At 39.1% G+C, this 12,479-nt stretch overlaps 1 protein-coding gene across 1 annotated transcript in view; it reads right to left on the reverse strand.

Moving 5' to 3' along the window:
• Positions 1–6,740: 6,740 nt before the first annotated feature.
• ERCC8 (ERCC excision repair 8, CSA ubiquitin ligase complex subunit) overlaps positions 6,741–12,479 on the reverse strand; it is a 32,710-nt gene continuing 26,971 nt past the window's right edge. Inside the window, exons 11-12 of the mRNA XM_054810122.1 lie at positions 9,610–9,696; positions 6,741–7,903 (exon numbers count right to left, since the gene is read on the reverse strand). Of these exons, the coding sequence (XP_054666097.1) occupies positions 7,835–7,903; positions 9,610–9,696 (156 nt within the window). The 3' untranslated portion in view covers positions 6,741–7,834. The remainder of the gene's footprint in view (positions 7,904–9,609; positions 9,697–12,479) is intronic.

The raw sequence follows: 12,479 nt of genomic DNA on the forward strand, positions 1-12,479 counted from the left end.
ATAACTAAAAATATCCTGGATTCTTTCTGCCTTAATTTGAAAGCAAATGGTGATAAAATGAAAATTACAAACAAAGCTGTATGCCTACACAATTAAAAAATTCTTTCATATGTAAATAGAAAGCTGCCTTAAGAGCCCAAATATTTTTTTGCAGTCTACTGGGCTTGGTGGAATTTGGCAGTACTGGGGGTGGTTAAGGGTTGCCAGCATGGTGGATGACATCTGTTAGCTGTCATCTGGGAAGAACATGTGGGCTGGTGGGTAAGGCTGACTACGCAGCACACAGATGTGATTAGAAAGGATGAAGCCGTGGGGAGTAGTTATGCACCTGCCTGAATTCCTGGCCACTCAGTCATTCCTTTTTATCCTCCATTCTCACTGTTTTTATAAAATAGACTACAAGAAAACAAAAACAAGGGGAGGACGGAAGAAGGCATGTCCTTTTTATAATTCAGCTTTAACCACAGAAAAGGACTTTATTGATGTGCTTTGCATACTTTTGTTTAGTTGAGTATTATAAGCATTAACTATCCACTGAAACCAATATAATCCCCTCAGAAATGTATCTCAGGTGTCAAAATGTCAGCACACATCTTAGTGGCTAAGTACATAGCCAATAATGAAGCTCTCTTTCTTTATGGACTACTTTGACCACGTTAGTTCCTATGTTTTACATGCCAAAAATATGCATCTGGACAGTTCCTGTGGTTTAACTGATATGCCCATAACTTGGCTATGTATCTCAAACTTTACTTGTACTAAGTTAACAGTAGGGTTACCCGGTCATTGTGGCAGATCCCAGGTCAATATGCACTGAAGAGCATACAATTCTCAATTGTATGCACGAGATCTTTACCTGCGTTAAAAAATGAGGTAGGAAGTAAACCGAGAACTATCCTCCAATGGTGCCAAAGCAGTGCTATTTTAAATATATTTTTATCTTGTGTGTATGTATACATATATATATCTGTATCTCCATTCAAGGTAGGATAACGACTATAACACCAGGGTAAATATAAGGAAAAAAATGTAACAGTCAATTCTATTGATGTCCCCAAATCTAAGAATTTTTCAGCTTTACAATGACAGAGGTCTTAAATTCTGGGCCCTAAGCTGACTGAGTGTATGACAAACTCATTCTTGATTAAAAAAAACCAGATGTGCAGTAAGAAGCCTGGCCTGACTACAAATCCAAACAATGCAAAAAAAGGTGGCAAACAAATGCCTACATTTTCAGTCTTGTCAGCCTGTGTGTAAGAGTGAGTACACTTGGGGATACAGAAAAGGGCAAAGGGAGACAAGCATGTGGTGTTAACTTGTTCTTCCCAATACTTGGGAGTTAATCATATTTAAATTCTCATGTGCTAATGCTTTCTTCCAGGTCTGTGTACAGGATGAAAAAAAGAACCAAGTTTTTGCTTGGATGTCTCAATACCAGATTCTGTATGAATATCATAACCCAGACATAAATAACCAGAGTTCTATCTTACTGTCTCTACAGAACTCAACTTTCACTCAAGCTGAAGACGGCTTGTCTTAGGCTCTCTGGATTTCTTCAGCTGGGTGGGCTCAGACTGACTCCCACCTCCATTGTTTCCTTAGGCTAGAAGGGAAAGGAAATTCTTTGATCTCTTGGAAGAACAAATAAACTCTTCCCTCTTTAGGTACCTGCTGTATCAAGCTCAAATCAAAATCTCTCCCTTGGCAAGCAAAGCAAGTCTTCTAAGCAATAGTCAATTCCCGGAACAGTCTGAAAAGATGAAAGCACTTCTCTATGTATTGTGATACAGAGTATGACTACTAAATCCCAGTACCACTACTGTGGTAAGAGTACAGTCCATTCCAGCCTAAGCTCTCTCTATAAACTCTTAACTTTCTTACTGTTTTTAACAGGAACTTAGAATCCAGCTGTCAGCTAGTTGCCTCTCAAGTGAATAACTTTATTTCAACATGGATATAGTACCCCTTTTGACACCTGACTGGATTTTCAAATGTGCTTTTTTTTTCTGACTGACATAAGGATGTGAAGTGCAATTAAGTCTATACTACCCCACTTGCTGCATTTCTGGTTCTGAAGGAGCTCTGATACTATAAAAAACCATGCTATAAGCATAGAAGCAGAATAGGCATAAATGAAGGGGAAGAGTCAGATTTAATTATCATATTTAACTTACACATCAAGCAAAAGATGTACAGTTGCAACTGACACCATTGGCTTAGTACTTGGTTCTTTCCAGTGAAAAATAATATACAACATACCTTTGGTGTCCTTTAAAAATTTTCATTTTGAAGATACCAACACTTTACTTAGCAATTAAGTACAGCCACCATAAGAATGCAGCAGAAATAAAATCAAATCATTTTTCTTCTAGAAAAAACTTAAGCAATAAATTTACCACATCTACAGAAAAATAGAAGTACTGAATGAAATCATAACATATATGCCATTATTCAAAACAGAATTTTCACAGAAAATGGCGTTTGAGATGCTGGCTAGTACCAAGAGGTTTTAAACCTTGCAAACTAAACATCACCTACGAGCTACTGCCATTACATGGAAGGTTTGCAGGTGCTGGATTCTTGCCCAGATGAGACACAGATGTTCTTAATTTCCCTCACCAGAAACACCTCTCCTTCTAGCAGAGGACAACAGTCAAGAGGGAGAATAATGACATCATCAACTGATACCAGAAGAGAACTTGGAAAGATTCCTGTGTAGAAGACACTAGCTGTTAATAGGAGCAATAAGCCCCCAAGGCAACTAATTTATATTTTCAACTGTTTGGGACAGCTTCAGACACTAAACTGACAGGTGCCTGGGTGGATAGATACAAATAATCCACAGTCCACCTCTTCCTGAGCTGAATCCCACATTGCATTCATGGTGCAACTTACGCAAAACTGATATGCAAGAAGTTATTCAGCAACAGTATGAAAATGAGCCCCATAAAGTATAGAGGAGTTTCCACATTTCCAGACAGATCTCTATTCAGGGTTCTGTCTGGAAAAATTCCATGGGATATGACCCTGATGAGAAAGAGGGTCCAGGAGAGCTGTTCAATTTTCAAGGATGGTCCATCCCCACATGTAGGAAATAAAGCAAAGGTGGAAGGATGTCTGCGTGGATGAAGAAGGAGGTCCTGACAAAACTCAAGATGCAAAAAGGAAGCATACGAGAGATGGAAGCAGGGAAAATGTCTTAGCATGCACAGATAGAGCTAGGGAAGCCAAAACCCACCTCAAGTTAATGATGAGGAATATGAAAAGCAAAACTAAAACATACAGGTGTATCTGCAGCAAAAGGAAGACTAGGGAAAATGTGGGCGCACTGCTAAATGGGGCAGGGGAACTGGAGACAAAAGACATGGAAAAGGCTGAGGTACTCAATGCTTCTTCACCAGTCGTCAGTGATAAGACTGGACTTTAGCAACCCCAGGTCCCTCAGACCACTAGAAACTCCAGAGCAAGGAACGTGTACCCTTGGCGGAGGAGGATCAGTTAGGGAACATTTACACAAACTGGATGTACACAAGTCCATGGTGCTTGACTGGATGCACCCACAACTGGCTGATGTGGTTGCAAGACCATTCTCAATTATCTTGGAAAGGTCATGATGAGCAAGAGAGGTTTCTGAGGATTGGAAGAAAGCCAGTCAACCTCACCTCCATCCCTGGGAAGATGATGGAGCAAATAATCCTGGAAACCACTTGCAGACACATAAAGGACAAGAAGGTGGGAGTCAGCATTGATTTATAAAGGAAAGATCATGCCTGACCAACCTGATAGCCTTATACAACACGGTATCTAACTTGGTGGATGAAGGGAAAACAGTGGATGATGTCTACCTTTACTTTAGCAAGAGTCCTGATAGTGTCCCAAACACCCATATAAATCAGATGACAAAGTACAGACTAGGTAAGTGGACAGTGAGATTGAAAAATAGCTGAAGGGCCTGGCCCAGAGCGTTGTGATCAGTGGCACAAAGTCCAATTGGAGGCCAGTCACTTGTGGTGTAGCCTAGGGGTCGATAGCAGGGGTCAGTACTGTTTAACATCTTCATTAATGACCTTGATGACAGAACAGAATGTGCCTTCAACAAGTTTGCAGGTGACACAAGACTGGGGGGAGTGCTTGACACACCAGATGGTTGTGCTGCCACCATTCAGAGGGACCTCAACAGACTGGAGAAACAGGCAAACAGGAATCTCACAGTGTTCAATAAAGGCAAATGCCAAATCCTGCACGCAGGGACGAAAAAGCTTGTGGACCAGAAAAAGGCCAGGGACCAACCTGCTAGAATGCAGCTGTGCAGAAAAGGACCCAGCACTCCTGGTGGCCACTAAAGTGACCATAAGCCCACAACATGCCCTTGCAGCAAAGAATGACAACAGCATCCTGGGTTGCGTTAGGAAGAGTGCTGTCAGAAGGCTGAGGGAGGTGATCCTTCCTATGAGTAGAGGCTGAAAGAGCTGGGACTGTTCTGCCTGGAGAAGAAAACGCTGAGGGGGTTCACACCAATGTGTAGAAACACCTGATGGAGCCAGAAAAAGGGACAGCAAAGAAAGAGACAGTCAGTCTCTTCTCAGTGGTATCTATCTGTGTTGGGTTTGCGTAGCAAGGTTTTGGTAGCGGGGGGGCTACAGGGGTGGCTTCTGTGAGAAGCTGCTAGAAGCTCCCCCTGTGTCTGACAGAGCCAATGCCAGCCGGCTCCAAGATGGACCCGCCGCTGGCCAAGGCCAAGCCTATCAGCGCCTCTGTGATAACATATTTAAGAAGAAGAAAAACACTTAGAGAGAGAGAGAGAGCTTTTGCAGCCGGAGAGAGGAGTGAGAAGATGTAAGAAACTCTGCACACACCAAGGTCAGTGCAGAAGGAGGGGGAGGAGGTGCTCCAGGCACCGGAGCAGAGATCCCCCTGCAGCCCATGGTGAAGGCCATGGTGAAGCAGGTTGTCCCCCTGCAGCCCATGGAGGAAGGATGAGGCGGTGTAGCGATTCCACCTGCAGCCCGTGGAGGACCCCACGCTGGAGCAGGTGGAGGCACCTAAAGGAGGCTGTGGCCTGTGGGAAGCCCACGCTGGAGCAAGTTCCTGGCCGGACCGGTGGACCCGTGAAGAGGGGAGTCCACGCCAGGGCAGGTTTGCTGGCAGGACTTGTGACCCCGTGGGGGATCCCACGCTGGAGCAGTTTGCTCCTGAAGGTCTGCACCCCATGGGAGAGACTCATGTTGGAGAAGTTGGTGAAGGACTGTCTCCCGTGAGAGGGACTCCATGCTGGAGCAGGGGAACGATGAGAGGAGTCCTCCCCCTGAGGATGAAGAAGCGGCAGAAATACCGTGAGGTGAACTGACCGTAACCCCCACTCCCCGTCCCCCTGTGCCGCTGAGGCGGGGGAAGGTTGAAGCCGGGAGTGAAGTTGAGCCCGGGAAGATGGGAGGGGTGGGGGGAGGTGTTTTAAGAGTTGATTTTATTTCTCATTCCTCTACTCTGTTTTGCCTAGTAATAAATTAGATGAATTCCCTCTCTAAGTTTGGTCTGTTTTGCTCGTGACGATAATTAGTGAGTGATCTCTTCCTGTCCTTATCTCGACCTACAAGCATTTCGTTATACCTTTTCTCCCCTGTTTAGTGAATGAGGGGAGTGAGAGAGCGGCTCTGGTGGGCACCTGGCCTCCAGCCAGGGTCAACCCACCACACCATCGATGGGTCAAGATGCAATGAAAAAAACCAGAAAACGCCATTTAAACCTAAGAAGAAACTTTTACTGTAAAGAATGCTCAAACACTGGAACAGGTTTGTAGGTTGTAGAGATACTCAAAACCCAACTGGACACAAGCCTGAGCAACCTGCTTTAGATGACCATGTTTTAAGCAGGGAGGCTGGACTAGATTATCTCCAGTAGTCCCTTCCAATCTCAGTATATGTGTACTCAAAGCAGAGGAAAAGAAACTCATTTTGAGAAAGGCCCCAAAAGAGGTAGAATTAATGCAACATTCTTATTTATGGGTTTAGTTTTTATGATTTCTCATTTTTTCAATAAATGTAATTTTTCTGCCTCTCCAATTTTATATACATTCACAGTCCACCATAGAGGTGGTGGGTTTTTTCATTTGTTTATATTCAGATTACAGATAACTAAAAACCAACTGAAAAAATGTATTTATTCTTTGATAACTAGCTCTATGATTTACAGAGCACATTTTTAGAAATTAAAATACCAAATATATGCACTGCAGTTGGCATATAAGAATGATATACACAATTATAACATGCAAAAAAGTCATTCTCTTTAAGACAAAAATCAAAATGTGTAATCTTTCTTCAAATTTGTTCCCATGTTTCCAACTTTAGAGGGAACAGCCGCCATTAGTAATGAAAACTATCATTTGGAAAAAAAAAAAAATAGAAAATTCTCTTCTCTTTTGCTGTAAAGAGACAGCGTCAGGCTTGTCCTTAACTTCAGCTAAAACTTCTGGAAGTCTTCCACCCTGCTGGTATCCACTTCATAGTGCAACTTACATTTTGGGTCTCTCCCAGCAAATATGCAATACATATGAAGCTTGTTTAATTACAACATCTCTTTGATAGGCCCACCCCTTGCTTTATATCATTTTACAACACTAGATGCTAGACTGACATAGAAACTGACACCCTATATCTTGTATAGATATTAAAATATAGCAGCACAGTGAATTAATTCTAAAATGCATACTAATCATAGAAATAATACATACTACACAGAGATTATTATCTTTCATTTATTTGAACAATATTTTTTCCTTTTGCCTGAATTTGCGGTCCTAATGTCTGCTCTGTTTTGGAAGGAATTTTTCCTCTATAGAGCTGCATCTACGTCTGATGGGAACCTCTAACTCAGCTCTCAGATTGGTGATTACGACACCATGTCTGAAGTCCAAACTACTGACTGAGATGAGACAGTAACCCCGCAAAGCTCTCCCTTTCAAAACAGAGCAGGCATTAGGACTACAAATTCAGATGAGAACAGTCTTGAAGAACTACATTTGATGTTTCTAACTTGAGATGTGATCCACTCTCTGCCTTGTACTGTACCTCAAGCCTGTTTCTGTCCAGGAATTCTTCACGCTGGCTAGGGAAGTGTGAGAGATTCATACATAAAATACTGATCTTAAAAACCTGCTAACAGGAGCAACAAAAACTCTAATTAAACTAGTTTCTATTCTTAGTTTTCTGGGACAGATTCAGATACTAGTTGATGGGGTCACCATATAAATACTTGAATACATGATCCCAGCTATGTTTCTTCCTGAACTGAATACTGCATTTATGGAGAAACTTATGCAAAACTGAAAATGCAAAAGAACAGGCACAAAATCCTGTTGGCTCCCACAGTACATTAGCACTTGAAAACGGACACAGTCTGCTCCATCTAGACAATGATAAAAATAGCTGGAAGTATCCCTGAGCTAGTCCTCCTTTAGGCAAAATTCTCTGTCTCATGTCTCTTGGAAACAAAAGGATTATATCCTTATGTATTAGTGATACTAGAAACAATGCAATATTAACTGGTCCCAATGGCTTTTATTTTTCCTTTTTCAGCTGTTCAACACTGAATGAAGTATACCAATGCATCAGGGTAAAGTATAAAAGTCAGTAAGCATGAAAAAGTAATCCTTTAGATTTAACTGTAATAGTGAAGAAAACACAGAGAACTGTGGAAACTTATTTCTGAAAAACCTTGCTTAGCAGAACTGTTCCAAAAATCCAGTCATAATAAATCCAACAACATCAAATTCCATAGATAAAGTCCATGAACGCAGTGTCTCGATGTCAATTTTATATCAGCACATAATTGAAATTCAGCCTTCATCATCACTGCTGCTCCATGCATCTTCATATGCTGGGTTTAGATGCTGTTGAGGTAGAGACTAAAGAGAATAAAAACTCTCTCAGTGGTTTAAGTAAAAATACTAAAATCAAATAAGGGCAATGCTAAAGGCATTTCTTAAATTACTATACGTAGACAAATATTGTGTCTCTCATGGATACTGGATTCTTTTTAACCACTTTGGCCATTCTGCTGATTAGAGACAGGATAAATTATGAAAAAAAATAGTACTCTAATTCCAATTTCAAGAACAACAACAACAAATATCTGGAACACTGACTGGAAGTTTTACAAATGTCTGGTATAAAATATAACAGATAAACATTACTGTGTTTGTTTTGTGTCACTGGTTTTAAGTCATAATTTCCCTGGCCCAGCGTAACTGAGCACTACTGTCTCAAGAAATTGTCCTGGCCTCTATCCACATCCAACAACTATTTCTCACCTCAGCCCCCATAGGGTCAAGCTAAAGGATTTGTGCAGCTATGCAGTGCACTGAATCACAGTTTTGACTCTGGGTAAATGGTTTTTTTCTTGTTTGCTTCTATCCTGGGTTCAGATTCTGGTCATACAGGCACTCAAATGGCTGCTCTAGCACATGAGAGGGAGCAGGAACTAGTGTCCTATGGACAGCAGAACTGCCACTTTCAGAGGCAGTGCTCATCTACAACATTTGCAAAGAGCAGCTGTAGCTTAACAGATTTCAAAACAATGGCACATCTTACATACCTCCACCATGTCAAATTTAAAGGGGCAGTCCTAATCAGAGCTGGGTAAATAATATTGTTGCTGTGAGTTTGTTTTTGTTTTTCAGACTAAGAAAAAACAATTCACACACATCAAAATTCTCAGTTACAGCAAAAATGTTCATTTCAGGTCAACTGAACACATTTTGGGTTTAGGGTAGCTAACCTTTGAAAATAGTTTTTTCTTCTTTGCTTAAGTGTAGGATAGTTTTGAAATAAGTTGTCTTACCAAGCAAAGCAAATATTACAGAAAATGTATGCTTCCTATCACTTCCTCATCCAAAATGAAACATTTCAGAAATTTTAAAAAGTGGAATTTTTGTATGCTATGAGCCAAAACATTAATGTATCCTGGTTTTTTAACATTAGTACAGTTTTCCAGACTCTGATTCTGTGAATGGTCTCAGATCCTTAAAATCTAGAATTATTCCCCCTCAAAGTGTTCACTGAAATTTTTACTGCCCAGCTCTAATACTAAGAGGGAGACAGTACTCTCTTGGAAAACATTTTATATATGATCCTGAATGTCTTGTCTCAGACACTAAAATAACCTCATTTAGAATCTTCTTTATTATATTTCTGCATCAAAAATATTTGTGTATGAAGCGTGGCCTCCCTAATCTTACTGTTTAATATACAGTATATTCTTAATAAATTTAAAATACAATCTTTGGCACATTTCCAATTCCAAAATAGCATAAATTACAGAAAACAGTTTGGAAATTAAGGAAGTAGAAGTTGAAAGACTGATAGTCAAATGACAAGTACTACTTTTAATTAAGTGAGAAGCTAGAAGGCTGCAAAAGAATTTACTACACTGTGAAAGAAAACATCCTTTCAAAACCCCATAACAATCAAAAGATTGCACAGGTGATTCTCCTCTTAATTAGGAACTGTTACAAATTTTGATGGTGAAACACATACTTCATATTTAATTTCTACACCACCCCTGAAGTATAATAGTCATAAAAAGCATAGTTCAAACTCACAAATTCATTACCTTTTCAGAAATGTCATCAGGAACTGGCTCTCGAAGAGCTGGTATCCATGCAAGGATATTGCAATCTTTGCCACCACTATAAAGCTCCTTAAAGAAAGCAAGCAAAAATTACTTTTACACAAATTTACTGAACAGTGACATAGAAATAATGTTGGGAAATACAAGTGTATGAAGTATTCATTCAAAAAATAATGACAAATATACAATTCCTAATTTGTACTATAATCTTGATAAACAGTTGCCAAAACAAAATGAATAAGCTGTTATATTTTTCCCTGATTGCTCACCAAAACAGCATGACCCACATTTAAATGAACTTTATTGCTTAAATGCATTTTTCTTCCTTCCTCTATCGTATCTCCTGAAAAGACACCTATTTTAACAGTTAGAAAGCTTAAGAGATGATTTATGTTCAATGGAAAAGTAAGAAAAAAAAAGGGAAAGACTTTTTTATTATCATTAAAAAATATTAATCAACTCAAAAGCAGCTAGTAATACATGTTAGAAGGGTGCATAAGTATGGAACAAAGAAGGATTAAGTAAACATAGTTTCAGTATGCCTGGGGAAGGAAAAGAACAAATAAAGAACAATTTGAAGCCTGCATCCTGTTGGGAAGGCACAGATCAGAAAGACCAATTTATTATTTTTAATATAAATAACTCTATTTATTATGGTAACGACTAAGGACTGAGATCCCATTGTGCAAGGCACCCTGCAAACACATGGAAGCAGAGAGTGTCCACACCAAACCAGCTAACAGTCAAATATAGCTTAGCTTTCTTAGTTTTTTAATTAAAGCAATTACAGACTTCTCTGTCACTTTAAATTGAGGAAATTTTGCTAATGAGAAATACTGCACCATCTTTGCAGTAAATTTTGTGCTGATGTTTCTACTTTGCAAAGTGCTAAATGAACACACATGAAGATATTCTCCTATATCTTCAATCTTGAATCATACTCCAGCATATTATCTGCAATGTCTGACAACACTTGAGTATTGCTGTGCATTTAAACTGCTTAAATGAAACACAAAGTATTTTTTCTGTATTCAGGCTGCCAGTATTTAAGCATGTTGACTTTTATGCTTAAACAAGCAACTCTATGCATATGTGCACATTTTTAATAGACTGATTCAAAAGAAGTGCAATAAATTATTATAATTTTGTCTCTGCAGAAAGTCTCCTATATTATGTATATTTAATTCTACAACTGCATGAATTACGCTGACAGTTGGTTCAGGGACTTAATGCCTAATTCCTATAAATACCCATTTATGTGGGCAATCTTGTTCAAGAGAGCTGACACATTCACTTTTGTAAAACTGCTCCCATGCATGAAGCTATTAATCCATAAAACACATACAAGATTAGTGTTTATAACTTTATGAGATAGAAACATCTTGCTTAAACGACAACAGGTCGAAGTTACACCAAGGTATAGGTCAAATCCCACTTTATTCTGTCAGATGTACTCTACTTGGGCCTCCTGTCTTTGACAGGATACTGAAAATGTCTAGAACTTTAAAATCTCTTCCCAAGCCAAAATCTCTCATTGCAAGCAATGTCATAGCGACATCAGCATACTTCCATTTAATCTTTATTACCACTTGTCTCACTTTCTGATCCTGGCATTGCAAGATCTTCAGTTAATATCCAGTGCACTGAGTAATACTTACAATTAATTGTTATAACCTGAAATGGTGACTCATACCTTAAGACAGTCAAAAGAAGAGCCAGTAAGCTTCATGCTTTTTTATGCTACAGTGTAAGCCATACACATATGCTTTATGCATGTTTGTAGTACAATATATGGAAATATTATGCTTTAAGACTCCAAGGAAAGACTGCAAATAAAATCTAATTTGACTTTCAGTTATCTTTACTTATTAGCCTACCACTGGATCTGTCAAATATCTTTGCAGATGTCACTGGCATTTCTTGAGCAACAGAAGTAGCTAAAACATAAAGCAAAATTGTTTCCTGATGTCTCCCTAATATTTTATAAATGTTATTCATGCGTGGTGCTTTACTCCATTTATTTTTATGAAAGGGAAACACAGGTCTTGTTTGTTTACTTAAATTATTTTAAGCAGCTAATATGGCACAATAGTATCTAGAATACTAGATCCAACAGTAAACATCATCTAAGAGATTGCACAATGAAAATTTCCTTTTCCACACCACCCTTGAAATTACCTACCTCCTATTAAATTAATGGCTCTTATTAAAGGGCTGAATTCTGCAGTTCTTATTACTCAAGCAGACTAACATCTCATTAACTTTACAGACATATTTACGTAAGAACAATTTAGGCCAACAATAATATAGTGGATTTTATGGCTCTATTCCCAGGATCTCAAAAGGCATATATACACACATATTAACTAAATCTCACACCATTCTGTGGACACAGCTCCACACAATATCTCAAACACAAAAGGTATTCCACATAAACCTGCTAATTAATTTGGACCTCATAAGAACAGATAAAGACTAATATCACTGGATTGCAAATAGCTAGTTGCTTGGGTAGCTGTGATCATATTTGATTATATGGTTCTGAGCAAAGAGAAGACACTTCTCATCTCAAATACATAATTGGTGCAAAGTTAAAGTTCCTTTTAGAGCCTATTCCAGTTATGAGGTGAAACAAAGACAGTGATTAAAATATAGTTAATGAACAGAAAGAACATGAGGGACTGGCCTCAACCAATATCAATGAGAGTTTTGAACACAGAAGAAAACAGTAAGAAATCTAAGAACCATATTTGGGGTGTTAAAGGAGGAGCTGCTGCCTGAGCATTCACACACCATTCATGGTGTCATGTGCACATGCACACTTATTCTTGGGCATGTTTCCTTCTTCTTCA

The sequence above is a fragment of the Grus americana genome, chromosome Z (assembly GCF_028858705.1).
Source record: "Grus americana isolate bGruAme1 chromosome Z, bGruAme1.mat, whole genome shotgun sequence".
NCBI lineage: Eukaryota > Metazoa > Chordata > Aves > Gruiformes > Gruidae > Grus > Grus americana.